The following is a 14731-nucleotide window of genomic DNA, read 5'->3' on the forward strand; positions in this document are numbered from 1 at the left end:
ATCTGCAAATAAGCCAAGGCTGTTCAAAAGTTGCTTCCTCTTACACGTCAGCTTGTTACGGTTATTTAGTATGTAGACGTAATAACACTAAATCTGTTTCTCTGAAGTGTCTATTACACTTACATTTACATTCTCTGCATTTATGCACAAAAACATCACATCATAAGCATCACCAAATACCTTTATTACATTTTCCTTTATAATAAAATTAAAGAACACAACAATTTTTTATTAATGTTTTGTAAAAACAAAGCGTTGGCACAAAAGTATTTACATAGTGAAACAACGAATTGAACAATAGAATGAAGGGTAGAAAATGTATTATTGGTAGTGGGACAAAAAAGCTGTATATTTATTCTTCAGTACCTCCAGTTGATTAGCTGAAAGAAGAAAGGAAAAAAAATTTAGAATTATTAACCAAATATGTAAAAAACCATATGAAAGCACTTTGCTAGCTTTGTTTCAAGCTTAGTTTATCTAACCTGAAATTGTCATAAATGTAATTTGACAGCACAGCCTTTAACCACCTGACCAATCCGCTAGCAGATTAGTTTTTCATTCTTTTATACTTATTATACTTTTTATATCATATTTGATGTGGCGGATTTCTACTCATGCTCATGACAAAACCAGCAATCTGCAGTGACATCTTTCTGTCTTAAACATGATTCTTAAATGTAATTATTTGTTCTGTACATGCCAAACTGCAAACATTGATTTGACAATTTTTAATTAAATCTTTGAAGAAATACTCAGCATTCCTTACTTTATTGCACTTTTTGACAACAAGAAGGGTTGTGGTGGAGTGGCCAAAATATTAGGCCATTTAAATGAGGTCAAGAAGAAGAAGTATTGTCATATGGTAATATGGTAATATGATTTAGATGCTGGTAGCAATGCTGACTCACTGTTTACAAACATTCTGTCACTGTCCAAGTTAATTTATCAAACAGATACAGAATCTTGTACATTAGTAATATGACGACCTTTGTTACACTACTTCAAAACACATCTATCAATAGAAGTGAACTGTACTTACACAATGTGTGCTTCTCTCCCTTGGCCCAAAACCGTTTGTCTGTCTGTAACTGTTTCACAGTCTCAGTCAGAAAAGATGAGGTTTCTGATAACTGCTGCAAAGACTCCAGCTCCTGTAAAATAGACATTTTAACAACCAAATCCACATTGTCTTGTTATTAAGATACAACACAGTTAATAAAGTTATTCTGTGAATCTACAGTAACCTGTGGAACCTCAATAATAGTAAAAATACTATCAGTAAAAATACTATCAGGCATTTACCATGTTGCAGCTATGCAGCAGCTGATGTACAGACTGGAAGACTCCTGCACTTGGATTAAGAACAGGGGGAGCTCTCTGGCAGTAGCCCCTAAAGTCTGTGTTGTAGACCTGGCTAAAAGCAGTCATGAGCTGAGCCATGTCCGATATGGCTACTTTTAGGGCGCAGGGTGAAAGCACGGCTCCAGGGCTTACAGGATCTGACTGCAGAAACTCACACTGAAAGGAAAATGGACAGAAGAAAGTGTTAAGAGGATGAAAATTAATGACAAATTAATTAAAAATGAGACAAAAGAAACAATTTGTAGATTCAGCTAAAACTGATGATTTGTCTCACTGCTTCTGTATCTCTAATGCACTAGCTTTACTTGCTTTTATCAACCATACATAAATTGCACTGCACATTATGGTACATTTTTCAGGCCATGATCTCACATTTAGCGGTTGCTTCTATTGCCAAGTGACAGGCACTGTACTAAAGTACCACTGCTAAATTTGGTTACCCTTCTTGATCAGGGACAAAAAATAACTTGATGGGCCATAAGATGGGGTATGGTGAAACAGTGCAAACCATTGATTAATCAAGCTGAATCACGAACCACACGAGTAAGAGGATACAAGTGCTGTATACTCAACTGCAATAAATTTTGACCAAGTCTGTGTTGTGAAAAAGGTTAAAACTCAAACATGGCTACAGAAAATTAATAAAAGTAATTAAATAGACAAATATTTAAGTTCTGACGTCCCACCTCTTTACGTAGGTCCTCTAAAGCAGTCTTAGTGGACTGTAATAGGGCTGTAGCTTCAGCTAAGTCATCCTCACTAAGTTTACCAACATCTGGATGATGATAATGACTCCTTAAACACACAAAAAAAAATTGTTGTTCAGATTGGAAGAGGTCAGTTTATATCCCAATACTAAAAAAGGAGACAAAGGAAGTGTGCAGACTATCATACAAACTATTTGTACGAAAGAACAAAGTAAAAGATGTGATTCCAGCACAACCACAGTTAAGACCACTAATTTTACTACTGATGGAGATGTTAACATGGTGGACAGTCTAGTCCGCAGACCAGATCTGATGTGGCAACCCCTACAAAGGAGTTGGCAAAAGAAAAAAAAGTTTTGCCTAATAGATTGATTATTAACAGTATAGGATCCAGCAGTCAGGAAGTACAATATTGACTGGCAATTGGCAGAACAAGGCCAAAAGAATTGAAAAAGATCATCCAATGTAATGATTTGTCCTTCTAAACAATATTAGAATGGTCCAGACTATGGTCTTCACTTTTGTTTTTTATGGATGTTAAAGCGAAACAATAAAAATGGGATAAAAAACATCAGGGCAGCACAAGCTAACCTGTTATTGGACTCATTGGCTTTGGTGCGGCTTCCCTTTGACCGAGTTGCTTGTATGTTCCGTAAATATTCCTGGATGTGGGCAGACCAGGGGTTACAAACAGGATTCATCAGATGGATCAGGTCAGATAGATGATCAGGAGACATCAGCTCTCGGAAGAGATCTTCATTTCTCATGTTTTCATCTTTAGAGGAATTCTGTCTGTTTGTGTCATGGAGAACAGAGAATACACAAATGACTAAATGACTAATTATATATGTGTGTGATTGTTATTCATTCAAAACACTGCAAAATGCAATTAAATGTTACAAGAATCTTACTCATTGCTGTCTTGGGCCATCGTTAAAAGCTGGTCCAAAAATAAAAGCTGCTGTAATGGAGTGGCTAAGCCCTGTATGTAAGAGAAATACATTTATTATTATTTATTTTACAAAATGCAATCAGATTGGTCAGCCACAACATTAAAAGGCATTTCTTTGTACTTGTGGTGGTTTAATAAGGCTTCAAGACAATTAAGAAACCAAAGATTCTTGTTTTCATTTCATCTTACAAAATATTTCAACTTGAGTTTAGACATCTATTATCATTTAAGATCCCATCTGGCCTTGCAGATCTTATTTTAAAAAAATAAATTAGCCGCTCAGGTGGCGCAGCGGTAAAAAGACACGCTGCAACCAGAACTGGATTCTGAGTACATCGTATCGAATCCAGCTCTGCCTTTCCGGTTCGAGGCCGAGTGGCTGTATGAGCAACTATTGGCCGGTTGCTCAGTTGGGGGGTGGGACAAAGAACCAGATGTGGGTCTCTCTCTGTCAGAGAAAAAAAATTATCCCACAACACTAATGGAAACAGCCATGGCAGTTGTTCATAACGTATAGCTAGTCTGACAGTAATATTTGCAGTATGGCAAAAGTCAGGGTATTACATCACATTCCTAATCTTTCTGCACATACTGTTTTTCGGGCACTAACAAAGACTGTGTTCAATCACTGTTTTATAAGTTGATTGACAAATTACCTTAGGATATCGTACCTTAATTAAGTCCAGGTCATCAGCTTTACACAACATAATTTCGTGCCCAAATCGGGTGATTTCTGTGTCAAGGCAAAAAGTAATCTAATATTATTGCTTTTATATAATACAAATGCACTTATTTGACTTTATTACCACAAGAACAGAGTATCTTACCCTTTGCTACTTCATCTGTCTGTGAGGATTTGATTGCTGAAAATTTGTCTCTAAGTGATGGGCAAATTCTGTCACAAACATGCACACACACACAAACCATATGTTGTCATTTAGTTTCCATGTTCTTCCAATGATGCTAATGTAGAATTTATTATGCGCTTAATTTAACTACAGCCTGCTGAGTAACATACCTGACACAAATCCATTTTAGGATATCCAAGCGGTGTAGTGAAGACGTGCACAGAAGCTGCTGCATGCTTTCGGCATCTCTCAGGTACAGACCATCAACCAGGGGACAGCCAAGAGTCTAAACATAACAGCCTGCCTTCATTAAGTATTCTTGAATCTATTTATGGCGCTCCATACAGTTCTCACTCAATATATCATAGTTTTCCCATACAGTTTATTATTAATTAATGTTATGTTAATCAGGTACAGGTCAGTTAATACACAAATAAACAAACACCTTCAATTTGTGATTCTGAAGCTTGATTATTTCAATGATCATTACCTAAATAATCTAGCCAAACACATAAAAAAAGCTTTTGTGTTGAGATAAGAACAGCTACACATTCTCTTGATATCTGAATGTGTTTGGGAATAGAACTGACACATGCAGGCTGGGGATGAGTGAGGGTGAGTCACAAATCAGCAGTCTGAACTCTAAATCTAAATCATCCCTAGCATGACTTATTTTAATAACACAGTATCGGGCAATAATAAGAGGTGGATGTGTGCAGGACTTGATTAACAAATCAGGTCTGTATTTAGTTTATTTGTCTATTTAAATGATTAAGCTGTGTAAATATGATGTCAATGTAAATATATTAGTTGCCTGTAGTTACAGATGACCATGACATTCACATTTTCGGCACTTAGTTGACGCTTTTATCCAAAGAGACTTACAGTACTGTGACAGTATACTTTCTAAGCAATTGAGGGTTAAGGACCTTGCTTAAGGGCCCAACAGTGGCAACCTGGCAGTAGTGAGGATTGAACCAGCAACCTTTCGATTACTAGTCCAGTACCCTAACCGCTAGGATACAACTGCCATGACGTTTTATTAACAGGGTGCATCATCAGAATTCGAAGCCCTTTTGGTTTTCATTTTTTAAAACAAGTTACTGCAGCTGTTGTGTCATCAAACTGAGGTAAACAGTCAACAAAGCGTAGAGCAAAATAAAATAATGAGATATATTGAGGTGAACTGAGATACTGGCGGATCTCAGTAACCGTTACTGTTCTCACAGCTGTGTTTGTGTGAGCTAGCTGGCTAACTCGGATAGCGACAGAGTTTAATGTTGGCCACCACAGATAGCTTTAAACGTTGTCTGTGTTAAATATGTTGTCGTTATCTTTCACCTCGGATCATTAAAATACAGAATTGATGACTTTACCTGAAGGCAGTTGTAAACATGCAAACAGAGTTGCTGTTGTTTCGAATTACCCGCCATGTTATTTCCGTCACTGTTCCTGCAGCGAAGCGGGAGCACAAATGTGAAAGTGCAGCCTGGACAAACAGTGGCAGTGACCAGTAGGCGGAGACACTGAGAAACAGTTGTACATCAGCCAATCCTACAACAGACCTGTCTTTCAATCATGCCAGGTTGCCAGATAAAAACAACCTTTACAGTTAGATTATTACAATAAGGGTTGCCAAATTGTTATTTATATTAAGGTGAATGGAAAATAAAAAAAAGTGGAAGTGGATTAAAACACAGCCCTCCATAATTTTGAATATTGAAATTACAAAATACAAACATAAAAGACTGTCTGATACGTTGCGGTGTATATTGATTTGTGCTTTTTTTTTTTGCACTTTTGTGTGCCTCCGTGCAAGTTTGTGCGTCTTCATTTGCCTTCGTGCGTCTTCGTACGCTTTCGTTCGTCTTCGTGCATCTTCGTGTGTTTTCGTGCGTCATCAAGTTTTATTTGATTCAAATATGCAGTATTGTACACTACACATCTTGCCGCACTAAAATAAAAGGAGATACAGTAATATTATTACAGTAATAATAATTTAAAAACAGGTTATGGTAAAAATATGTAATATATTAACATGAAAGACTTTATCAGCAGCAATAATAAGTAATAATACTCATATTAATAAATAAAACACAGCCACACAATGAAACACAGCCACAGACACTGGTCAAAGTTATTATTGTAGAATACTTTGTTTTTATACAGACAAAAAGTGTTGACTTATTTTCCCAGTAAATTTTTAATTTTCATACAGTTTAGTCTACAGTATACAGGTGTGTTCTTTTATTATATATAGATACTTTTTCTTTTAAGTAACAGGCAGGTATTTATTTATATATATATATATATATATATATATATATATATATATATATATATATATATATATATATAATAATCTGGATTTCTCTTCTTTTTTTGTTGTCTTTTTTTTGTCTTTTTTGTTCATTGTAGCGCAGTATTTGTATGCTCAGGAGAATGTGCAACTGTCTGTTTTTTCCATCAGTTAAAAGAACACTGCTGGAAAAACAATAGTAATAGTCATAAAATTATAATACTAATCATAATAATGTACAAGATGATTCATTTTAATTCTTTACAAAAAAGCAAAAAGAAATAAGGAGAGAAGATAAAGAAGGAAAATGTGCTTGATTTGTAAACAAAAGATGCACATTTACGTTTTGGCAAAAATGTACAGTGGTGGTGCAGTTGTACAATATTTTAACATGTTCATATTTAATATATTATATACTCTTTTCACATTTTGTCACCTTACCTTGAGAAAATGTCCTACAACAAAATAGAAAAAAATGTTAACAATGAAATAATGGGATTAAATTTTTCTGTAAATATATATTTATATATACTGTCAATACTATCAGGATTTTAAGCCTTGGTAAAATGACTGATGGTTGAAAGAGAGTAGAGATATCGTACGTATGACCTTATTTATAGCAGGCATCCCTTTCTGTGCAGTTAAATGAATTTGGGGGCTACAACTAATATATTCAGATTTGACATTGTCCAGACAATTATAGGTTTTAAGACTATTTTAATACATCTAAGCTTTGTGTAGGAATAGATATGATTAGGCAAATACATCATAGCTATGGGTTGAGCACGTTCATTGATTATTTCTGCCCTCACTGGCCATCATGACTGCGAGCTGACCATCATGTCAATGCATTAAAAGGGATCCATGCTGCCTTGAAACCTGCCAGCGCTCTCACTACACGAGACTCCACTGGGACTGTTAGTAACATGGAACCTTTCAATGGTTTTGGACACACCTTTATAGACAGGTGATATCTTTACCTCTTAAAACCTCCACAGTGCTTAAAATGGGTGGAGTAACCTCACTGTGTGCTAATATTGTACCTCAGTGCACAGATTCAGCTCCAATGTCTTTGCCATGGCTGGACAGTCCACATATTTTAATCAGTAAAGTATCACCTTCAGTTCAAGGGCTGAGAAACTGGAGAGGTTGCAATCAACAGCACATCAATGACAATGAGGAAAAATGGACATTTACCTACTGCTAAAGAGACACAGTAAAAGCCAGTGACCATCAACAGACAAATGTGAAAGTCAAACAATGATAGTGAGGTTATGTTAATCAACACATGCTCTGCACAGACACCACTGAGCAATGCAACAACATGATCCACCAATGTTCATGCTTGCATTGTATGCTCTCAATAGTTGCCAGTCACCAATGACTGGGCGCGCTATAAAAGTATTCTATACAGATAAAGGATTTTGGAGAGCCCTATGTACATGTTATCAAGCTTATTTCACAGAGCTGTGGACAGGGCAGTCTGTTGCATAAGTGCCAGTCCTATTCCCCAGATGATTGTATTGCATTGTTATGCACTGACTAAAAGCTGTATGACCTTGGCTGTATCAGCCAAAAATCTTATGGGGTACAGGAAGATGTGGTCCACTCAGGTACTCAGATCAATGAAATGTTAACGGAATGTATTCTTTCATAATGTGTCAGTGATACATTATGCTTGTTACAGTATGTAATGGTGTTTAAATTTTTGGTATCATTTCTTTTGTCTGATACCAAAACAATAAATAAATAAATAAATAGTTAAATAAATAGTTAAATAAATAGTTAAATAAATAAATAAAATCAGTCAGTGTCCACTGGTGATCAAGATGTTTTAGTTTTACATGATCCAGTGAGCCCTGGCCTGATTATGTGCAAACGTGATGTTGGCCTGACAGATTGTCTGTCAATCATTTATACGATATTTAACACATGAGAGAATTGTGGCAGTATAAGATGGGGGATTCCTGTCCTGGTTCAGATTCTGAAACCACAGTCTGTATTAAATGTTTGTCTTTATCACATACATTTATCACTATTTGATAAAAAAAAAAAAAATGAACATTGGCTAAAGCAAAATGACTATAAATATGTTTAAAGGGCCAGCAAGTATGAATGCTGTGAGTGAGTCATAGAATTTCATAATGCTTTAAAGGGCAAATGCATTTCGTTGGTGTGATCCGCAAAACAAGTGAAAGAAAACAAATGAACATTCATGACACGCACATCAATGATGAGACTGGGCAAATCAAACATATTCTAAATATCCTAGCTAAGGTATCAGCTAAGGTAAACTGACAGCGTGATTGCTGAGATAATCCTTACCGATCTAATAGAAAGTCATCAGATCTGTTATCTATAGAAGATATTCTTTAAAGAATTGCCCAAATATTCTACCCTGTAGCAAATTTCAAGCAATACATTTAGATGTTTTACATTGTATGGATTTAAAAACGCCGCCAATAGGTGGCTGAATATTTAAAAATATTTCATGAATTAATGGCAGTAATGTTTCTGTTTAGTTGTTATTTGTAGACGCATTATAATTTAGTTACTTTGTAGTTTTGTTAGTACTTATTTTTGTTTTCTTTTTTCTATTTTAAGGACAGACACAACACAGACACAAAGAGAAATAGACAGAGCGAGAATGAAAACAGTTGCTGAGCAGACTAAATAAATCAATGAATAAATAAATAAATGGTGTTAAAGCTAATCGGTAAAATATCAGTTATACAGTAATAAAAGTAACATTTTCAAACAGCGATGACAATCTGAAGCTAACGATGAGAGCCGTCAGAAATAGTTTATGACACTAATAGTGATGTAAATAACATTAATAAAAAGTGGCATGATTTTTGACCCCTACTCCGCCTGCATGTAATGCCTTTGCACTCTGAAAAGTCAAGTCTTAAACATGTTTTTTCTACCACTGATAGTTCCATCTGGCATGATACCCTTTCCACTTGGCATCATAAATACCCTTTCATCATAACCAGTCAGAAGTGTATTAAATAAAAGCTAATTTCTGCATCAGTCACCTTCCTTGCCCTGGTCTCAGGTATTACAGTGGCACAACACACTAGCCTCCAGTGAGAGGAGGCGGAGCTTGTTGGAACTGTAAAGATGAGGTGACTCGTAGGATTTCACCAGATTGTGGTGCTTAGAGTAAATGACGATGACTTGGTGAACCTTGTGTGTTCTGGAGTACAGTATGTTAAGGGTCGACTGATGGCAGACCAATGTTGTGTCCACAGAAGTTCCCCTAACAAATCACAGATATGCAGATGAAGCAGTCCTTCTCTGGTCTTTTCTCTATCATCCTTGAGTGCCATTGGTTTGGAGTGCAGGCAGTCAGAGTGAAGTCTCCAGGCTGAGAAGGGGACACATCTGTTGGGAATGGGAGGTCCAGTGTGCGTTATGTTCTGTGGCTTGGGTCAGGTGGAGGTGCACGCTGCTGGGAATGGCATTGTTGTTGATGTTGGGAGTGGCTGGTAGGCTGTACTGGCGGTAGGGACGAGGTGGAGGACGAGATCGCTGTACCGGAGGAGGAGGTGGCTTACGGAATGCCGGGTGAAGGTGGTGGTGGTTGTGCTTGGATAGCTCTGACTCATCGTCGATATCGGTGTCGTCGATCAGCGGGATGTTGTGCATGAAATCGTTGATGAGAAACTCGGGATGCGCCATGAAGTTGTGGATGGAGTTCCTGGACTCAGGCTTTTCAATGCCATCATAGAGAGAGCTACGGAACGCTTTCACCACCCGCATCTGAGAGACAGGACGGGATAATGTAGGAAAGAGGGACGAAAAGAAAAATGGGGTGTAATATTTAGGTATGTGGAGTGAAGAGAAAGGTGTAGGATGGGTAAAAAGAAGGAAAGACAAAAGGTTGGTTGAGAAGAGGGGTGAAAGGGAAAAAATCCTTAGTACTTTCCTGGTGCAATTTGTCTGATCATGCGTTATAATGCACAGACAGCTCAAGATCAAGTTGCTGCAATGAAAAGTTATATTCTGTCAAATTTAGTTAATTAAAATAGTTTTCAAAAGTTTAATATTAATATTTAATTATGATTTTATGTCTGAAATGGGGCACTTGTGGCTTCATATCTTGCGCAACCAGATCTTAAGAGTTTCTCAAAGAAGGAGACATGATCAAAATCATAACTGAGGTAGCAGGAAATGGACTCATCCGGTCAACACTGTCACAGTCAAGACAAAGGATGTTCCTTTCCAGAAAAAAAGGAACACACCAGGTGTTAGACGGAAAGACAAATGGAAGCACGCGGGTGCATACATGGCCAACAGAAAACAAATGCTTGCGATGTATGTATGATTTAATAGTGAAATAATAAAAGGAAGACTCAAGCACAAAGTTGGTGAGAGACGGAGAAAGACGGAAAGACAAACAAACACACAGACACAGCCAAAGTAAAAGACGGCGAAAAAACACCAGCAGTTTTGGAAGGAACTTTAGAGAAGTAAAGGGACACAGACAAATGACTGTGAGGTTCCACCTGGTGGGTTGGAGGGAGGATGAACCCGCACTGGACCTACACTCAACTGCCTGATACTTCACTGGCTCTGGCAACAATCAGGATGTGTTAAACATCGGACATATGCGAATAAAGAAAGCTTTTTAGTCACTGTGGCATCAAGTGGTTGCATGCACAGAATAGTAAAGCCATCACCCGATGAATGTTAGGAAGAGAAATATGGAAAGATGAGTTATGCATCTCTACAGATGGAAAAATGCCAAATAATGTAATTCAATATAAAGTGGTGGGTGAGTGTACTTTCTGGTATTTTAATAATAATGAAAGGATGTACATTTTTTAAATGTGTTATAATTTGTAAAGTGTAAAAATGATCAGGATGGACACAGTTTAAGACACAAGGTAAGATGATTTTTTGATGACTTTACCAAACTAGAACTTGCAGTTTTTTCCTGGCATGCTGTTTACTTATCACCAACTTTTTAAACAAACACTGTCATGCTGACAAGCAAAGGACGTGTAGTTATAGGAAACCTAATCCAGTGGGAATTTGTCAGCACAAACAGATTGCTTTCCGGATATAATATCACATGCCTGATTCCATCTGTTTCCATAAGCGGCACAATTTGTATCATTGGGGTTACACTTGGCATCATTCCAGAGCATGCTAAGTAGTAGTAGATTAATTTGGATGGTTATGTGAAGCAATTCAGAAAGACTGTGAGAGAAATAAAGAGAGAAGGCTGTCATTTGGCATGCAGCAGTGCAGAAAGGTGCAAATGGGTGGAAAGAAGAGCTGATACATTTCACAGAAGGCTGAAGAACAAGTAGAGAAAGGATGGTGAAGATAGTGGAGTGCAGAAACCAATGTCAAACCAACAAAAACAGCAAGGCGTTCATTCCTGTGCAGCTGTCTCGTTCTGTTACTGAAGCAAAAGAAAAGCGCAGAAGGAAAATCAAAAGAAAATGAACGTAGGATGAAAGGCAGCCAGACTCATGCTGTAAAGATAAATCAAATGAAGCAGTAGCACATATACACACGTCGAGTTGATGTATATATATTTAAATATGAGAGGATTTAAGAGCACATTCCTTTGCTGTGGCCAGCAGCTGGTGCAGCTCAACCCCCCCTACCCCCTCACCAAGTCAGAAACTCACCCAGCAAAGGAAAAAAGGCTAAATGGACCATAAAGAAACAAAGAATCAAACGACAGAAAACAACAACCAAACAACCAAACAGGAAAAAGGTCAAGCATTTGGTTAAGTGCTTATCTGTTTTTCCAAAGAGCCTGTTTGTCAGCAAGAAAAAAGACCTGCAAATCTTGAACAAATTGAAAATTGTTCTTTTTTGTTGTTTTCTTTTTTGCTCTTTGTTTTTTGTTTTTTTCTTTTTGTTTTTTTTGCATGGAGACAGGTAAACATTCGAGTATAATGCCCACAGTAGAGGAATGGAGGAAAGCAAAGAATGGGTGTTGAATGATAGTGTCTCTTAGCTCTGGATGTTAGCATGCCAGATTAGAGTCCACTGTCTCCCCCACGCAGTCTGTCCCTCGAAGAAAAGAGCTTGATGGAAAAACTTGATCATTAAAAAATGAAACTATGTTTCATTCAACATTTTTCCAAACATGTTCTGCAAATCAAGCTTAAAGTAAAAATACAGCTTAAAGGGTCAGTGAAGCAGAAACAGGGAGAATTAAAGCAGAGGTAGAGTGGTAGCGTTTAAAGGAGCTCTGATGGAAGCTAAAGGTTAATGAGAATGATCTTTTATTCGTTGAAAGAAGTGACCTTGCAACATGATTACCTCCTGAACTGATCCTGGGGGTTTAGATACTCTGCATGATTTATGGTCTACAGGACTAAGCTTATAAAGCTTTACTTCATCAGTGAAAAATAAAGCTGTTACTGTACTACTTATTAATTACACACCCTTGGGTCATTGTAATCAGTGGTTTATCAATCACAGTCTAAACTGAAGCTGCAAAAAATGTAATAAATAAAGGATCTTCTTACAGGACAGGATAAAAGCTCAGCAATTCATTAAACCCTTAGAGCAGAAAAGACCCTGGCCCTGCTGGATGGATAATTTTTCAAAACTCAACTAGCAACTTTGGCTTAGACCTTGAATGCTGTCTATTCCAAACAGATCAGCCCTAAATACGGTCCTAAATACAGTAATTAGATTTGACCACAGCAGCTTTTTGTAGTATTTTCTATATTAAAACAAGGAAAAACACTCTTTTTTTCCTTGAAGGTCTCCACGCTTTAAATATTTTTATTTTAAATGAAAAATGACACAAAACAATGACTCCGTTTATGAATGTAGTTCAAATACTAAACTTTGTATTTAATAATAATACATTTTTATTATTCAGATTCAGATTAAGATCATTTTAGAATCAACAGCAGCCTAGGTGTAATTTCTGTGAGCCAAAAATACACATAATAGTCTCATTAATTGGAATACCTGACTTCCAGTAAGTTTTTGAGTCTCTGAGTGTTAGCCCATATATTTTTAAACCCAAACTATGAGTGTTCTAAATTTACATTAATATCAGAATTAGCAATCAAAGCTTTAAGCCTTCTGAAACATTCCCTAAATTGTTTTTATAATGTTCAGTTGTAATGCTTTTCCGGTGAATCCACCTCTGCACATGCACAATGATTAAAAGCGTGTGTGCGTTGTCGTGGACTGTAACCATACAAGGTAAAAGTTTAAACAAATGACAGAGCTAATAGGCAAGGGGTAAACATAATTATCCATCACTAAAGAAGCTTATTTCTATTCCAACTCTGATTTACTATGTAGCATGTCTAACAAAAGCCAAAAAAAACACTTGTTTTAGTTCAAATCAAAAACTAACCACACACTGACTCGTTTACACAGTAAGAAACTGTTCACATTCATATGCCCAAGGTGCTTTTCTAATTGGGAATAGATCTGCTGTTGTACATGGCAGAAGGGGGGGGGGGGTGTTAAAACAAATCTTTGCATATACTAATATTAAATTTTTCCAATCTTAATGCAGCCTGAAAGAAAAACAGGAAGACGACAAGCATTCAGGCATTTCGGAGGACGAGTATTAAAGTCTTACACTGAAGTGTGGACGTTGGAGGACATTCACAGACCATAAACACTTGAAAATCTTAGCAAATAAAAAAAAATGGAATGGGACGCAAGGTTATTTGGAGCATGAGGCAGCATACAGAACACACAGCTACGAGGTGGGGGAGACATTTCTACCCTGCTACCAAAAGCATGTCATGAGCAAACACGGAAGGGATGTAGGAAAAGGAAAAAGAAAAAAACAAAATGGAAGGGCTGAAGGCACCTCGTTTTTTGAGAAGCTTTGCAAATTCATTAAATTACAACCCACGATAATAAATTATAAGCATAAAAATATAAAATGTTTAATGCTGCTACTTGACTATTTTACTTGAATACAACACAGATTCATTAAAACATATATAGAAACTACATTTACACATTATCAACAGTGTCTTGCATAAGTATTCACCATCTTGGATTTTTCCCCCCAATGTTTTACCTGGAATCAACATTTTTTGTATATAATTCAATGCCACTTATTTACTATATAACACAACATAGTCAATAAGTGAACAAGAAGTAGCCAGCAACACAAGATTTAACATGAGTCAAGATTTAAAAGGCACCAATCAGAAACAAACAAACAAAAACGACAAGGGGTTATTACTTTTGCAAGGCACTGTAAATATTCCTGAAAGAGGACTTGAACACAGCCTATACAAAACACATTCAGAGTGATGAATCTATGGTAAAGCGAGAAAGGAAAAGACAGGGAAAGATAGTGAGAGAGAGAGACGGATAAAGAACTGACTGATGGATCTGTGGAAGGAAGTAAAAGTCACAGATGTTAAGAGATGTTTTGTTTTTAAAAACCACAAAGTAATGAAACACAACCTGTATCGTTAAACGTAAAAAGAGAAAGAGCCGAAGAGTATATAATAGGGCTTATACTCGAAGGTTTACCATCTGCACAAAGCCGTAACAGCTCGCCAGACACTTGATCACAGGAAAACCGTTTGCCTTTTAG

The 14731-nt window shown here is 36.8% G+C and overlaps 2 protein-coding genes across 5 annotated transcripts in view; both read right to left on the reverse strand.

Annotated features, from left to right (window-relative positions):
* Window positions 1–163: 163 nt before the first annotated feature.
* haus7 (HAUS augmin-like complex, subunit 7) lies at window positions 164–5344 on the reverse strand. Its single transcript, XM_063015837.1, has 10 exons — window positions 5246–5344; window positions 4040–4155; window positions 3849–3916; window positions 3693–3754; window positions 2981–3051; window positions 2661–2861; window positions 2049–2157; window positions 1303–1518; window positions 1040–1151; window positions 164–380 (listed from the first exon to the last, which is right to left on the reverse strand). Exons 1-10 carry the CDS (start codon window positions 5300–5302, stop codon window positions 322–324), a joined length of 1071 nt encoding a protein of 356 aa, XP_062871907.1. The 5' UTR covers window positions 5303–5344; the 3' UTR covers window positions 164–321.
* A 402-nt stretch (window positions 5345–5746) lies between these two features.
* The window catches only part of atp2b3b (ATPase plasma membrane Ca2+ transporting 3b), a 54572-nt gene continuing 45587 nt past the window's right edge, over window positions 5747–14731 (reverse strand). For 2 of the 4 annotated variants that reach the window (XM_063014862.1, XM_063014867.1), the window contains one exon: window positions 8959–9933. In XM_063014862.1, coding sequence (XP_062870932.1) covers window positions 9520–9933 — 414 coding nt within the window. In that variant the 3' untranslated portion in view covers window positions 8959–9519. Of the gene's footprint in view, window positions 5824–8958; window positions 9934–14731 lie in introns of those variants that run through there. The other 2 variants (XM_063014865.1, XM_063014864.1) reach the window with 2 other exon arrangements.

Source organism: Trichomycterus rosablanca, chromosome 19 (assembly GCF_030014385.1).
Source record: "Trichomycterus rosablanca isolate fTriRos1 chromosome 19, fTriRos1.hap1, whole genome shotgun sequence".
Classification (NCBI taxonomy): Eukaryota; Metazoa; Chordata; class Actinopteri; order Siluriformes; family Trichomycteridae; genus Trichomycterus; species Trichomycterus rosablanca.

What these genes read in the sequence shown, in the direction of transcription:
- haus7 (XM_063015837.1), bottom strand. Translation starts at nt 5,302, where the DNA reads ATGGCGGGTAATTCGAAACAACAGCAACTCTGTTTGCATGTTTACAAC. An exon ending in ATGTTTACAACTGCCTTCAG is followed by an intron (nt 4,156 to 5,245) that starts GTAAAGTCATCA and finishes TGTTATGTTTAG; the next exon opens with ACTCTTGGCTGTCCCCTGGT. An exon ending in TGCTGCATAGCTGCAACATG is followed by an intron (nt 1,152 to 1,302) that starts GTAAATGCCTGA and finishes TCTATTTTACAG; the next exon opens with GAGCTGGAGTCTTTGCAGCA.